The 16,384-nt window shown below is 53.5% G+C and overlaps 1 protein-coding gene across 1 annotated transcript; it reads left to right on the top strand.

The window, feature by feature from the left end:
* The first annotated feature begins 693 nt into the window (after positions 1 to 693).
* On the top strand, positions 694 to 16,087 carry LOC122368789 (tyrosine-protein phosphatase 10D-like). Its single transcript, XM_043343037.1, has 2 exons — positions 694 to 5,179; positions 15,007 to 16,087. Exons 1-2 carry the CDS (start codon positions 893 to 895, stop codon positions 15,349 to 15,351), a joined length of 4,632 nt encoding a protein of 1,543 aa, XP_043198972.1. The 5' UTR covers positions 694 to 892; the 3' UTR covers positions 15,352 to 16,087.
* Positions 16,088 to 16,384: the final 297 nt, after the last annotated feature.

Raw genomic sequence — 16,384 nt, 5'->3', positions numbered from 1 at the left:
TTAGCCTTTGCAGCTAGTTGTTGCTCGTTCTGAGAAGTATTTTTCATCTCCGGCCGAGAGGTGGCGGGTGCCAACCCCTTTCTATTTTGTCGATTGATCATTCACAACACGCTGGCCTAAGATGGCTGAAGGTTGGTGCACCTGACGTTAGACTCAAGCCAGATCTGGCAACAAGCTGCATTTTCAGGCCAGGTCACTGACCTATGAAGTTACAAATGAGCCTCTGGGCCATCTCTGGGCTCTGCGTGATCCAAAAATGTCACAGCTCGACTTCGTGGCGCCCTCAGCGCCAGACATTTGACCTGGGCATCGAGGTCACCGACTGATCTGAGACATGTCGCTGGGTGCCAATACAATCATAACTGGTCATTCGCTTGCCCATCAACCATGGACCAGCCAGACAATAATGAAATTTGCGTCCATTGTCAATGCAGTGCTTTGTGAATCTAGGGAGATTTTTTATTCTAGCGACAAATCTGAAGAACTTGAAATAATTCGCTAGCATGAGTAGTGCGCGAAAAGAAATTATTTTATTTTTGTTTTTAGGTACAAAGTACCCCAATTTTTACATTTAAATAGAATATTTTATTTTTTAAGTAATTATGGGCATTTTTATTATTTCTTCATCAATTCCGTTTTTAGAACATAAGACAGAAAAGCTTTCTAAACATCACTATGAGGAAAACAACTTTCACATCTGCAGTCGGCGAGTGAACGTCGGGGCGGTGTGCTGCTGCACCTGTGGTGTGTGTGAAATGGCTGTGATATGAAGATCTTTGGTATAAGAAGAATATGACCATGATTTGTGGGTCATAGCACTGGCGAAACAAAGTGTAAGGCCGTGGTGACTGTTTGACTGCTCCTCGAGACCTGAGTGAAGCTACAAACAACCATGGGCTGGAAAATGGGAGCCACTGCGTTGTTGGTCTTCTTCACAGTGACAGGATTTGTTGAATCAACAGATCTTGTGGTTCAGACTCCGTTTGAGATTGATGTTCAGTCTGCACGGTTCCGCCTGGACTACAGACCTGCAGAGGGTTATCCAGCACCAAATGCAACTTTCACCCCTGCTCAAATTAGGAGAGGAGTCACCCTGACTAATGTCCTGCCTGGTGCAAAGTATGAAGTATCACTGTACCTTACCAATGATAGCTACACTGATTGGCCTGCATGGTCTGAAACTCTTGACACAAAGCCAAATCCACCAGAGAACTTTTCTGCCGCGGTGCTCTCTGGCAAGATTGTCCAGGTGTCATGGCTACCGCCAACTGCTGGAGGGACAACTGGGTACAAGCTGAAGGTCATTCCATATTCAGAGCCTCAGAATTCAGTGCACAACATCATCATTGACAAGGACAAGTCACCTTTCACCTTGCGTGAACTTACACCAGGTGCATCATATGGCCTAGAGTTGTACTCCAGATATGGTGATGCAGAGAGCTCAGAAGCTGCATCAGCAAACATCACAACTATCCCAAATACTCCAGGGAGATTCATCGTGTGGTTCAGGAATGAAACAACTATGCTTGTCCTGTGGCAGCCACCATATCCAGCTGGCATCTACTCAAAATACAAGGTGTCCATTGATCCTCCAGATGCACCTGACAGTGTGTTTGAGGTTGAGAAAGATGGAGAGCCCCCTGGTCCTGCCCAGGCAGCATTTTATGGACTTACACCTGGTCGTCCATACAACATTTCTGTACAGACAATCAGCAATGACCAAGTGTCTCTGCCTACCACTGCCCAGTACAGAACAGTGCCTCTGGCTCCAAGAAATGTGACCTTCGACCCTCGATCACTCAAGCCGAGGTCATTTGTTGTCCGGTGGCAGCCTCCCAAAGGGTTCGTTGAATTCGACAAGTACTCGGTTTCCATAGACACCCGGAAGAAGGCGCCCCAGATTATCGAGCGGGGTCAGCCGACCTCTGCTCTGTTCACCGAGGGCCTGGAGCCCGGCGTGACCTACAAGGTCATGGTGAAGGCGGTGTCGGTGAACGTCGCCTCGTGGCCTGCCGAGGGTAACGTCACCACCAGCCCGCTGCCTGTCATCGGCATGAACTCAACCACCAACCCGGAAACGGGGGAGATCTTTGTCGAGTGGCAGCCGGACCCGGAGAGCTACCAGGACCACTATCGCGTAACCTACCAGGAGCTGGAGACGTTCAACGGCGACTCCAGCACCACCGTCGTGGGCGATACCAAGTTCAGTGTCGACAACCTCTTGCCTGGCAGGAACTACAGTATCAGCGTGGCCGCGGTCAGCAACTCCGTTCCCAGTGTAGAGGTGGCCATCTTCCAGGCGACCAAACCGGCTACGCCCATCATTGAGAACCTTGAACCCATACCAGAAGGTCTCAATATCTCCTGGAAATCAGACGTTACGTCACGCCAGGACCACTATGCCGTCATCTACACTCGCAACGACACTGAGGTGGAGAAGACTGTGCAGACGGAGCTGCCGCGTGTCCAGCTACGTGACCTCTACCCGGGTGCTGTCTACGAAATCCGCATCTTCGCCATCAGTCACAACCTGTGGAGCAACCCGCACAAGTACTACCAGGCCGTGTTCCCCAACGAGGTGCGTGACCTGAATGTCACGGTGGTGTCCGCAAGCAGCGTGCGCCTCGACTGGAACCCTCCGCGTGACTCCATCTACGACGGCTACATCGTGCGCTACACCACCGCGGACGGACGCAAGACCGAGCTGCCGCTGACCACCAACACCAGCTACATGGTGCGCGGCCTGCTGCCCGGCTACCGGTACACGCTGCAGGTCTCCGCCGTCTCCAGCAAGGTCGAGTCGTGGAAGCCCGTGTCCGTGCAGCAGACGCTGCCGCCAGCCAAGACACACGCTGGCGACGTCCAGGTGCTGATCGACTCCAGCAACGTGACGCTGATCTGGCAGGTGCCCGACGGCTACGTGGACAACTACATCGTCTCCTGGTGGCCGATTGATGACCCCGCGAAGAAGGAGACGATCACTGTCGGCGAGACGCTGCAAGCCGGAAAGATGGCCGTGCCCGTCACCGGTCTGCGGCCCGGAGAGCAGTATCTATTCGAGATCTACTCGACGGCTCATGAACAGGAGAGCGAGAAGATCACCATCAACGAGCGCACGCTACCGCTGTTCCAGTCGACGGTTCAGCTGGTCAGCGGTGTTTCGGAGCCGAGCACCCTCACCATCACCTACACGCCGACGCCGCCCTCTGGCACAACATTCGATCGATACCGGTGTGTGCTGGCTGACGCGGACAAGCCCGGCCAGCCTATCGTCCGCAAGGAGGAGCGCATGGCCGATGATCCGAACCGCAGCTGCATCTTCAAGGAGCTGGTGCCGGGTCGCGTGTATCGCGTCACGATGTGGACCGTGTCTGGTGGCGTGACGAGTGTGCCGTACAGCCGCGACATCCGCCTCTACCCGGCGCCCATCACGGAGATCAACGCCACGCGCATCACCGACACCGAGATGACACTCACCTGGGACGAGCCGAACGGCGAATGGGATGGATTCGACGTCTACCATCAGGGCGAAGGCGAAGCGTCCGTCAAGAACATGGTGGTCAACCCGCCATTCACCTTCCAGGACCTGACTCCGCACAAGAACTACACGTTCACCATTCGCACGCTGTCTGGCAGCCAGACGCGGCTGATGCAGCGCTCCGATCCGTTGTCGGCCAGCTTCGTCACCGATGAGAGCGTGCCGGGCCGCGTGGCTGTCTTCACAGCGGCCGATCTGACCCCGAACCAGATCCGCTTCCGCTGGAGACTGCCGGACACTGCGCAGAATGGCGTCCTGCAGGGCTTCACCATCCGCTACGGTGAGAAAGATGCCAAGCGTGTGCTCGTGCAGGACTTTGGACCACATGAGACGGAGGGTCTCATCAGAGACTTGCAGCCGGGTCAGGCTTACACGTTCCAGATCCAGGCGCGTACCAAGCCCGGCTACGGCCCGGTGACCAACTATGAGACGACGATGCCTGTCTGGCCGCCGCCGGAGCCGAACGCACGCGTATTCCCGACAGAAGTGTCCAAGAACGACACGACGATCCGTGTGCGTTTCCGCAAGAACTACTTCAGCGACGAGAACGGACCGGTCATTGGCTACAGCATCGTTGTGGCCGAGGACTACAGCAAGGACTCGAGTGGCTTCGAGCTGCCGAACTGGTTGGATGTGCAGGCGTACCCGGTGTGGCCTCCGTACCAGGTGAACCGGCCCTACAATCCGTTCTCCAATCGCTCCGTCGAGGACTTCACCATCGGCACGGACGCGGCCTGTGCACAGAAGTGTCCACGAGAGCGATGCTACTGCAACGGTCCGCTAAAGTCGGGTACAAACTACGTGGTCAAGGTTCGTGCGTATACTGCGCCGGACAAGTTTGCCGACACCGCGTACAGTCACCCGATCCAGACTGATTACACGAAGAACTACACGAACGTACTGGTAGCCATCTTCGTGCCGTTGCTCGTGCTGGCGCTCATCGCTGTCGTCATCGTCATCATGCGGCGTCGCAACATGGCGCCGTTCTACATGACCAAGGAGATGCGACACAAGGACGATGACATGTCTTTGCGCGACTCGATCATCGAGACTAGCCGGCCGGTGAAGCTGAAGGACTTCCTGGAGCACTACCGCTTCATGTCGGCCGACTCGGACATCCGCTTCTCGGAGGAGTACGAGGACCTGAAGCAGGTGGGCCGTGACCAGCCGTGCACTTTCGCCGATCTGCCGTGTAACCGGCCCAAGAACCGCTTCACCAACATCCTACCGTACGATCACTCCCGCGTCAAGCTGCAGCCCACTGACGACGAGGAGGGTAGCGACTACATCAACGCCAACTACGTGCCGGGCTACACGTCTCCGCGTGAATTCATCGTCACCCAGGGACCTCTGCACTCGACGCGCGACGACTTCTGGCGCATGGTGTGGGAGTCCAACTCGCGCGCGATCGTGATGCTGACGCGTTGTGTGGAGAAGGGCCGTGAAAAGTGCGACCACTACTGGCCGTACGACATGCAGCCGCAGTACTATGGCGAGATCCAGGTGGTGGTGCTCAACCAGAGTCAGTTCCCCGACTGGACTGTGTCAGAGTTCAAGGTGATGCGCGGTGACAGCTCGCGCGTCGTGCGGCACTTCCACTTCACCACGTGGCCAGATTTCGGCGTTCCGGAGCCGGCGCAGGTGAGTCCCTCGAGAGAGGAGTCTGGGGAGGAGAGAGGGACTGGACAGGGCTGGATGGTGACTGTGTATCTGTGTGTGTGATAGTGAGGTCTTAATTGCCGTATCCGATTTCCTAATGTTGTACGACTGTCGTGTAAGTTTGAGCAACAAACCCTTCGTGGTCAGTGGACTGGGTGTGTACAGCAATGTTCCAATGTTGCAACCTTCTCCAAGTAGATGTAACATCTTGCAGCCGGCAGCCATAGCATGCTTCTGATTTAATCTTTATGCGACCTCGATTATTCCTTTGTCTTCAGAGTTCTCGCGTCAATCACATGAGGGCAGGTGAGATGTCAGTAGACGTGGATGAGTATGGTTCCAGTAATAGCAGACCAGCAGCACCCAGGACCAGGATCCATTGATCCTGGGGATCTGTTGCTGGGGCCTCGGCGTGGTATGCATTAGTGGTGCTTTGTCACGTGCCCGGCACTTGTCAAAAAAATATTTATTCCAACTAGGATGAGGCTGATTGTTTACTTTTCCGGAATTCCGGGTCGTAACATGTCACATATTATTTGCTGTGTCATATGGACGGTGAGCTCTGGCATCTGTCACGATCTCAAGGGGCTGCTGAATATTCCAGCACGTCAACAATATCATCAGCTGTGTGCCATGGCCCATGACAAATTGATTGAGCTTATCATGTGGGTCCATCAAATAAGCAGTACCTACCTCATAATTCTTTGAACCTCTGTTTCGGGCCTTCGCTTGGCTTCACGTTGAGTATTGACTGAGGTTTCCATTCCCCTGTTTAGGGTCGCACTCGGAAGTCCTTCTCCCTTGTCGCTAGAACCCAGCGCGGTCGGAATCCATAGCGTTGTCTACTGTTGTCGTTGTGGTCCGACTGAAAGTAGGGGAGAGTGGGGAAAGATGCCCAGGGTTTTGCTATGTCATATATTATTCGAAAATGACGGTGGGAAAGCAAAAACTTGGAGTTTCAACGGAAGCCAACATCATTTTTCTCCAAAAATATCACACTTTCGTGCCTGAAATATCATAACTTTTTTTGCTATTAAGCATTTTCCTGAAGAAGTGAAAGGGGGCATCTTACCCCACAGGGTGGGAAAGACGCCCCCTGACGTTGGGAAAGATGCCCCCTGTACTATAAGTGACATAAATGGGCACGTGAATCGCCTGAACGAATCAGTAGTCCCTTCGAGCCTGCAGTAGACACCAAACGTCATCATAAGGGCCCTCAAAAGTAGTCGTAAGGGCTTCAGAGGTCATCGTTAGGGCCATCATAGTCCAGCGCGGCCAAACAAGCCTCCATGGGTCATGGTGGCGTTCGGAGACCACTGTGGGGCTCTTATAGGTCTTCATGATGTTTGAGGGCCCTCGAGCCCATCGTGGGGACCTCCGATGCCAGCGCGGCCCGTGGGGCCAACGTGGGAGCCCTCAAAGGATGTCTTGAGGGGCCCTGGAGCCAATAATGGGGCCCACAGAGGCCGTCGTGAGGGCTCTCAGAGTCAGATGCCGCCCAAAAAGTCGCTATGTGGGCCGAGAGACCGGCATGGGGAGCACCCGACCGTACTGGACTCTCAATAGTCCCAGATCGGATTTTGTCTACATCACAAGTATGTAATAAATGATTTGACGGGCTGTTTGAAGGACAGCCTACGGATTTAGGGGGGCGTCTTTCCCCATCAGGACAGGGGGCATCTTACCCCAAGGTACCGAAGTAACATTAAATCAGTACAATTTGTTAGCCATAAAACTACACCCTGAAACAAACTGTTTGGGACACAGTACACGGAAGCTAATGTATCACGACTATAGCGAGGGACGCAAAAATTATTTACCTTCTTTGATATTTACAATGTTCTGACCTCAAAATATTTTTTGAAAGCAGCAAATAAAAAACATGCAATCATCAGCCAGCCATTGCCCAACTGAGCTTCGCAATTTTTTGTGCAGTTAACAAGGCAGGCTTCCGCTTTACGCTAAGAACATTAATTTCCAGGTCCGATTCTTTGTTTCGCCGCTAGAGGGGGTGGGGCGTCTTTCCCACCCTGGGCATCTTACCCCACTCTCCCCTACGCGTCACTCGCCAGATGTTCGTCCGGCGACTCAGAGCCAGGCTCGGTACTTGTCCGATGTGGCTGTGTCGTTTCCCGCATTCAGAGAAACTCAGGACAGCGGAACCTCAAGCCAGCCTCGAGCCACGAACTTCCACTATTACATATGTGCTCACTTTCTCAGTTCCGCGTCAGTCCCTTTGTCTCCCCCTGCACTGCTCAGTGCTGCTGAGGTCACTTCTCCGTTGCTCTAACTATATGTATTACATCACTACATCACCACATCTGTAGCTCAGTCAATCTGTGGCACACGGCTGGGCTGGCTTCACTGCTTAATTAGGATACCTAATAAGTGAGCACGTCAAATCACTGGAGATTGTAATGATTGCAGGCACTGCCTCTCGATTCGAGGTTTCACTAGATCGGCTATAGGGGCATTCCACGTCAAATCAAACACCGAAATCCGTCATCCCCTTCGATTTTTCTAAAAATTTGTAGGCAGACTGGGCATGGTTCAAAACTGAGTTACGTATAATATTTTCGAAATTTGGTAACGTATCGCTGAGATATAGGTCATCGAATATAGCCAAAAATGCCAAACATCAATTTTTTAAATGTCTATAACTCTGGTTCCTGTTCCGGTATCAAAATGATATTAACAGGGTCTTGTAGGCAATTGATAAGGCTTTGATTCTTAATTATGAAATTAAATTGAAGTGACCCTGAAATGCATTTGACCTTGAATTAAAACAGAAAAATTCAAATAGCAAAAAACACGCCACCTTCGATTTGGGTAATTTTTACATATTATGTCCGTCACAATGTTCCTAACCATCTGTGAAAAAATTGGAGTGGGCCATTCATAACTTTTGCGGCAAACGCCGTTTTCATGCATCAACATCACGCAACCGCGCGTGACCTTGAAAGACAGTCCGTGTTGGTGTGTGAAAAAAATCCCTGTGTGGGGCGAAACTGCCGAGTGTCTGGCCCTTCCAATTCATTGTGAAGGCTACAGAGCATAGATGACATAAATTTCAGCTTGAATTATATCATCGAACCTGATTCCTTATCATGTAATACGAGAAGTAGTAGCCTTTGCTCATATTAATGTTCAAATAATGCACAAAATTGGATATAATATTAAAATAATACTGATATTTCGCCTTGCGGCATCATCAGAGTTCCTTATCCCTTAAACATTGACGACAGAATGGTGCACTGAAGTCACAGTGAGTAAGAACGAACTTACGGAAAAGACTTGCATCACGACGATGAGCAGAACTAATGACTCTTCTACTCTCTGTGAGAATCAAGACATGCTTGCTTGTGTACACTTTCTGAAATGAATGATTGCTGATTAGTGATATCCCAAACTCTGCGAGAATGGAAATGCATAGTCATCGTAGTCAAGCATTCACGTTCCATAGTAAAAGTGTCTCAGGCAAACGGCATTTTGCGGTGAATTTTGAGCCGTGTGGAAATGCATCATGAAGTAAATTCAACGAAAACATTATCACGCAACGATATCTTTACGTCTTTTTATCTTCACTATACGAAAGAACATACATTTTTGAGTATGTATGGGGAATTTCTAGTTAATCCAATAATAAATATGGCAGTTAGAAGCCTGCTAAGAGTAACATGTCGCCGGCTGAGGCGGGATCGGCCGACGCGGGAAACGCAACAATCACAATTTTGTGTTTACACGTTCATATTTCAACTGTTTACCAACCGATTTTCAAACTTCTTTCACCATAAGATTGCCTGTACATTTTTCAGTCTTCTCACAAAATTTGACGCGAATCGAACGTATTCAGCGGTAAGGAGCGCGATGTAAAGACGGAACCGTTCCGTTCCGTCCCGGCACAGTCTACAATTCAGGCGGCGCGTAGCGGTCAGCGCCGGCTGCCGAGTTGCCGCGACGCCGCGGCGACAGGATGTTCACTTTACACCGCTATTACTAGAACAGTTGTGAACCGATTTTCTTATTGCTTGTACGATGAGATGTGCAATTCAATTCTGGACAGGTAGCCATAATTAATTTCGTAATAATATTATGAGATATTGGCGAAAAACAGGAGGGGTGGGGCGAAATTCGCTCTTCCCCCTCCACTGCGCGTGCTAACATACGTTTGCATATGTGCCATTTTCTTCAAAACTTATGAATGGCCCACTCTAATTTTTTCACAGGTTGTTAAGAATATGGTAGGCAATAAAATATATAAAAATGAGCCAAATCGAAGGTGGCGTGTTTTTTGCTATTTCAATTTTTGTGCTTAAGAACAGAGTTAAGCAAGTTTCAAGGTCATATATTTAAGTAGGTGCAATTCTAAACAAATGCTTAAAAAATACCTAAACAGTAAGGTTTATTTCATTCAAATCAAACAAGTACAACCAAAGTTATGGTCGTTCAAAAATATAAAGATGCAACATTTTGTAAAAATTGGATGCCCTATATTTAGAAGACCTGTGGTCAGAATGTGCAAAAAACATCAATGTAATGTCCAGGGCGACACAGGAACTCGCTCACAAATTTATAATGAAATCGCTGATGGTAAGGTGCAAAACAGCCGATTTTTGTTCGATTTGACGTGGAATGCCCCTATAGTCATTTCATACCATGCCATACCTCGACAGGATCGCTTTCTTGGTGGTCAATACTTGATGGTTTTCTGCTCTCAAGCCGTCGTTTCTACTAAAAAGCCTCAAATAAGACCATGACTGTGAAAGTTGCTCAGTGTATCTAAAATGACCAACTCATTTGTATCATTTCACCCGACCACCTTTCATTGGCCTTCCACTAGTTCACGCTTGATTGGCCTCGTGAGAAGCGTGTGTTTAGCATATCTTTTCCATTCCCGGGCTCCGTTTCACAGCAGTGTTTGTCCGTGACCATTGCCTTATCTCACGGGCTAGCTGAGTTGGATTTGTTCGCTTTTGCTGTAGTTTGGTTTCCATTAACCGGCAAGATAAATGTATGGCACGTATTTGCGTTGAAATGCTCATTACATCTCAAATAGATATCAGTGAGGTAATTGAATGTATTGACTCAAATACACTTAAGCCGTACATTTACCATGCATGTTACAAAATGGCACGCCGTTTACTGTAATTGGGCCGAGATTCACCAATCGTCAAAGTCTTCACTAGTTCATCTGTGATGTGTGTCCTGTCGGTGATGTCCTCATCTGCACAGACCGGGCTGACGGGGTAGACCGTTTGCTTGGCTTCGGCCGTTCAGCGCCAGCCGCCAGCTGTCAGCCGTTCGGTCGTTACCACAGCGGCCCGTGCCTTTCGCCCGAGGGTGGCTGTGAAATCAGCGGCCGGCGGCCGAGTGCCGGCGGCCATAGGTGTGAGTCATCGAGCACATGACCCGCTGCCACAGACCTGGCACGGCCGCGGTTCCAAGAGCTGAGCGGAAGGACTCGTCGCTAGGCCCGCGAGTGCAGATTGCTGCAGATTAGCCCAAAAGTGCCCGGGCTGGCCGGATCTCGCGGCCAATCTGTGTGAATCTGGCCGCAGCGCCGTGTCGTACAATTTCTCTCAGCTATCCGCCCCAGCCCGCTCCGTCCGCTCGCCCTGTTTCAGCGGGTCAGTGGACCGGCGCGGCGGCAGCGCGCGCGGCCGGGCGCCGTTTGCAATGGAGCGGCGCGGCGCCGCCGGCGGGCCGACCTCGGCCCCGCTCCCATGGGTGCGCCGCCAGCGCTCAGCCGCGAGACTCCGCGGTCTCGGCACCGCCAAACGACAGGAGAGAGTCTGACGTGGAGTGCTTTCCGGAAATGAAACCAGTTCAGGGCTGTCGGCTGTGATTACGCTCGATTTGTCATGCCGCGACGAAGGTGAACAGAATAGCGAGAGGATGGATTTGGGAGTCGCACGTAAGGTGGCTGCGGAGTCGATGGATTTACGGCGACTCCGACTCCGACTCCGACTCCGGCTTTCAAAAACCAACTCTGACTCCGACTCCGACTCCGGGCAGAAATGTCGACTCCGATCGACTCCAACTCCCGACTCCGACTCCGCACACCTGGCAGGGCTGCGGAGTCGACAGATTTTCGGTGACTCCGACTCCGACTCCGGCTGGGGTTTCCAATATCCACTCCGACTCCGACTCCGACTCCGGTCACAACTGTCGACTCCGACCGACTCCGACTCCGACTCCGCAGCCCTGGGTGAAACATTCACGCCTGTTTGTTCGGTGAAGGCTGAATGCAGGGCTGTTGCTGTGTGCTTAGCGTGATTGTTTACTTAGTGACTGGTCAATAGCTGAGACTACAGCACCTCCCAACGGGTGTCTAGAGCGGTCCCGCTCGCCGCGGCCGTGGAATGGGCGCGCCGCGCCGCACGGGACAGCTGAGGGTGAGGGTGTGGTGTCCCAGAGTGGGGGCGAGTCCGGTGACCTCGGCGGAGCGGCGCGCAGCCCGCCTGGACAGTGGACACTGGACAGGCGTGACCTCGGCGGCCGGAGCTGCATCCGCCATCCGGCTGACGCCGACGCCGCCGCTGGATGGCCCGCCGATGCCCCCGGATCATCCGCTGATGTTGGTGACAGATGCGAGCCGATGAGGGTGGAGAGACGAGTCATCGTCAGATTCCGGACTCTGACGCCAGCTTCAGGCCCGGGTGCGACAGGCTGGTCCTGGCCGGCTACTTCGCCGTGAACATATCTGTCCTCAGGCGACTGGCGATTGCGTGATTTCGCTTCCATGACCTGATTATGAGTTAATGAACGGGTTGGACGGTCAGAAGCGATCAGAAACAGTGAAACAACCGCAATTAACCGCATTTTGCGCTACCAGACGATGTGTGATGCGTGACTGATGATCTCTAATTCGCCTGACATTCTGTGCGCGCTTATCACTTGAGCCAAACACGCATACCGACCACGCCCTGCGCACTTTGGCGTCCGGCATCTCTCGCGAGATCCATCACAAAAACTCTGAGGTGCCCGCCTCGACCTTGGTTCTGTCGGCCGTGGCGAGGGCGTCGGACCTCACTCCCAAAGACCGCCGTCCCGTCCCTCCTGCGGGGCTCCAATTGGGCCATTGTGGCCCCGAGAGATCAGCCCGGTGTCCTGGATGATGACGGCGATAAGGAGCATTGTTCGTCTAATGTCGCCACACCGCTCTCGAGTCTGAGTACAATGACCGGCACATCCGAGCTTTGTAGACAGCTCGGATCCTCCTAGTCCAGTTCATAATTACGGTAAGGAGTGTCTGCTACAGGCTGTAAACAGGACTTAGATATGACTGTGTTCTTTCGTTTTGTTTTGTCGACCTCTGTCCGTGTACCACCTGCCGGGTCCGCTGAGAGTGGCCGACCGCCGACCAGTGTGCCGCCGTGACCCTGACCGAGGGCCGGCCCCGACACGGTGAGGCCCTCGCCCTGTGACGTCACAGTGAACCTGTCGAGGCCGGTCACGAGAGGGGCTCCGCTCATGTCAGGATGGTGGGCGGATGATACGGGCCTCTCCGGTGGTAGTTCCCCATCAATCCTGCTTGGTACGGGGAGGGACAGAAGGGCTCGGAATAGAGTTTGTAGACTGGCTTGAGGCCTCAACTTCGATCGCATGGGAGTCCATTTTTTGCCGCTGAAAAGTAAAACCGAATCCGTTGCTCGACATGTCTCCGACTACTACCTTTTGTTTCGATCCGGACGGCCTTCCAGTGTCAATGTCGCTCTTATTCTTTGTTCGACGAGAATTGAATCAATGAAAACTGTTCACACATTGAAATATCAAATTATCCCTATTCCCCGTCACTATCACCTGCCCACGACCGGGTGGCACGTTCCGTCGAGTTCAGCCTGCCTCTGCCCATACAGAGCCACTCGAACCCCGAACGGCGGGCGAGGGCGGCGGAACCAGCAGACCGGTTCACCGAGGTGCGTGGCTCAGAACCGATCGATCACATCCGGCTACTGGCAGCGCCCGCTCACGTGAGCTGCTCGGTCTCTGTGTCTCTGCTCAGCTCCGGCTCTCCTTGTGCGGCGGCCAGCCGGCGCGGTCGATCGGGGGTGACTGGTCCCGGTTTTTGTTCTCGTAACGCCGCTGTTCTGTCTGAGTCAGATGCCGGTGGTGCGCTACCGGAGACAGCGAGCAGCGCGTGACTGGAGGATTTCCTCCCGGTCAGAAATGTGGTTGCAGCGTGCAACCGTTCGGCGCCACCGCCAACTTCCTCTGTCTCTGGAGTTTATCGTCAGGACGATCGATTGACATAAACTTCGGTTTTGGCATTAACTACAAACATTCGGTCTGTTTTTTTTTTTTTTGCCTCAACCCGTGTCCGGGTAATCTGTTTTATCGCGTAGGTATTCAATGACGGAAGCTGGCCTGCCGCTGTTGTATTTACTGTCGCCTGGATTTTCCTTCAGTATTAAAAACAAAGATAGTGGCATTTGAATGCGTCCTCGAATCTTTATCAGTCGAAGTTTGTCATACGTTAAACTTGTTTGTTGTCGCTGCATGTGAACGCCAGTTTCGAATTCGTGGTAGATTCGTTAATATTTGTTGCACTGGATGGAGCTCTCGCTGTTTTGACAAGCTCTCTTCCATATGCAGTAGTTTTACGAATAGCCATTGCGGCCACACATTCGTCCACCGCTATCGAACGTTGATTGAGTTGCGGCAGTTGCTTTAGTATGTGACTTGGCAATACGCAACTGTGCTAAAATCAAACTGCTCAACCACCCGTTATATTTGCGCCTGTATTTCAACGTTCTTCCCTCGTGCGCACCCTTCCACCTCCCATTCCCTCGCTGCTGTTCTCCCCTGGCTCCTCGGCCGCAGGGGCGCTGTTTACAGGTGGCCACACCACTCGCCCTCCTCAGCCGGCGGCTCGCCCGTGCCGGCTCTCCCCCGGCTCGCCCGCGCCGGCTCTCCGGCCGCCGGCCGCGGCCACCCCGTCATTAGCGGCTGCCGCAATGGCGGCCGCGGCGACTGGCGAAAAACCGGTCCGCCGGCCCGGTCCGCGGCTGCCGGCGCATGCGCGTGACGGATCGAGACAGCCCGTTAGCTCGCGTACCGGTCACCTGCGGCTGGAGGCGGCGAGGGAGGCTGACGAGCGCGTCACCACCCGCTCCGCCGGTGGCACAGGCCTGTGACGCGCACCTGCCCTGTCGGGCCGACCCGCCGCCGACTGCGGCGCGTGCTGTGGGTTTCGTGCGCCGCTCGCGTTCATTGTTGCGCTGGCCGGTCACGGTCCTCCCTCGCCCACTGTTAGTTGGCAATGAACACTGAACACTGAACGGGCGACTGGTATTGTGTGGTAACGCGGCGGTGGATGGGGTCCGTTGCAGTCCCCTGTTCGGCGCTCCGTATCCTAGCGGGCGTGCAGTATGCAGTCATGAATATGATTATGATGACATAATCCTACTGCCCGGGGTGACAGCACCTTCCGTGTGCACTGTGCACGATTGTTGAATCGGTGCGTCGACAGGCTGGTCTGACAGCAGGCCCTTTTGTTTATTCTTTCTGCGCATGGGTATAGAACAGCTAGCCTCAGTGCGTTTTGTTGTTGTAGCTGTGGGTATTCTGTATTGTTCCGACCTTGTCGGTGGCTAATAAATCAGCTATAAAATATGGGCTGCGATGACTTCCGGAATCCATGCGCCTCGGAAACCCACATATTACCATCATAACGAATCAAACATGGGAGCATGTGCTGTCATACCTTGTCTGTCTCTGTGTCCACCGTACTGTCCCCACTGTTGGCCCTCCCCAAAGGTGTCGATTATCCCTCCCTCTCTGACCCCTCCCCGCCCGTCTGTCTCCAGGTTCTGGTGCGGTTCGTGCGCGCATTCCGTGAGCGCGTGCCCTACGACCAGAAGCCCATCATCACGCACTGCAGCGCGGGTGTGGGCCGGTCGGGCACCTTCATCGCCCTGGACCGGGCCATCCAGCACATCCGCAAGTACGACTACATCGACATCTTCGGCATGGTGTACGACATGCGCAAGGAGCGAGTGCTGATGGTGCAGACGGAGGTGCAGTACATCTGCATCCACACCTGTCTCAAGGTGGTGCTCGAGGGCAAGGAGAACGATGATTTGTCGATGCGTGAGACGCATACGAACATGGCCTATGATGATGACGAGGGGATCGCCGAGTCGGGGATGTGAGTGGTGACCCCGTGACGTCAGTAAGTGGGTGAACGCGAAGAGAAGCGACTCCGGCGAGTGGTGGTGACGAGACGGCTGATCGCCAGTGTTTTGGGACCAATGGTGGGGAAAGTGCGCCCGTCGCGGCCGGGCCTTCCCAGGTGCGTGGCTTTCACAGCGCGGTGGCGTGCGGCGGCCAGCCCTGCTGTGGTGACGTATTTATGAACGGGACCGAGTGAATGTTCAGTGTCTCGTGAAGACAGTACAAGTGTTCATAGGTCTGAGCGCTGTAGAGGCGGGCTAGGTCAGTGTTGAGTGAGTTCCTGTCAGTGGAACGTTACCCAGTGACAGTGTATTTCAACCGCGTGGGCTCCAGCGCCCGTGTGGATATTATATGAGATCTTGTTGCCTATGAGAAGTACTTATATACCCGCATTTCGTCCCCTCCCGATGTGATACTTACACTTTACATCTTTTCACAAATGACGGTACTTACTATTGATATGCATTTTACCAGCGAGTGTTGTGCTTTGTTGCGTCGTTAGTGGAGACAGCCGTTATCCGAGGAGCCTCTTAGCGCCGCCGTCGCAAACCGATCGTGCCGTCCATCGTTCCGAATGAACACTGATCTGCCCGTGGATCTGATAGGAGCCGCCTTTGTTGCTCGGCGCCGAGAGCGGCGCCGTGTACCCGTTTCACACTCCCTCTCGCCCCTGGGTCGTAGAGGTAGTTTTGTAATAAATATTTTTACCTTTGCGGTGGCGTGTGTCCCAGCGCTGGCATCTGGTGGTGATATGATACAGGGACGGGGACTGTTGCCACCGCAGATGGTTGGCCGCTGGACTTGGCGGCGCGTGTGTCTGTGTTGTGTGTCGCTCGCCGGGCGGCCGCTGCTGCGTCGCAGTCACTGACGCGTGGGCCGCCGGTGGCAGGGGCGGCGCCAGGCCGTTACGAGGGCGGACCGAAGGTCGCTCGCCGACAGGGGCGCCGCCAGCGGAGCTGTGGAGCGCGGAACGCGGAGCGGCCAGCACAGCAGCGCTGCGAGTGCGGTGAT

The sequence above is a fragment of the Amphibalanus amphitrite genome, unplaced genomic scaffold (genome assembly GCF_019059575.1).
Source record: "Amphibalanus amphitrite isolate SeventyFive unplaced genomic scaffold, NRLGWU_Aamphi_draft 000033F_arrow, whole genome shotgun sequence".
NCBI classification, from domain to species: domain Eukaryota; kingdom Metazoa; phylum Arthropoda; class Thecostraca; order Balanomorpha; family Balanidae; genus Amphibalanus; species Amphibalanus amphitrite.
This window is presented reverse-complemented; position numbering and strand designations above follow the sequence as displayed.

Bases quoted from the DNA above. Each gene is read 5' to 3' on its own strand.
- LOC122368789 (XM_043343037.1), top strand. From the start codon at position 893: ATGGGCTGGAAAATGGGAGCCACTGCGTTGTTGGTCTTCTTCACAGTG. The intron at 5,180-15,006 runs GTGAGTCCCTCG...GTCTGTCTCCAG, and splicing joins GCGTTCCGGAGCCGGCGCAG to GTTCTGGTGCGGTTCGTGCG.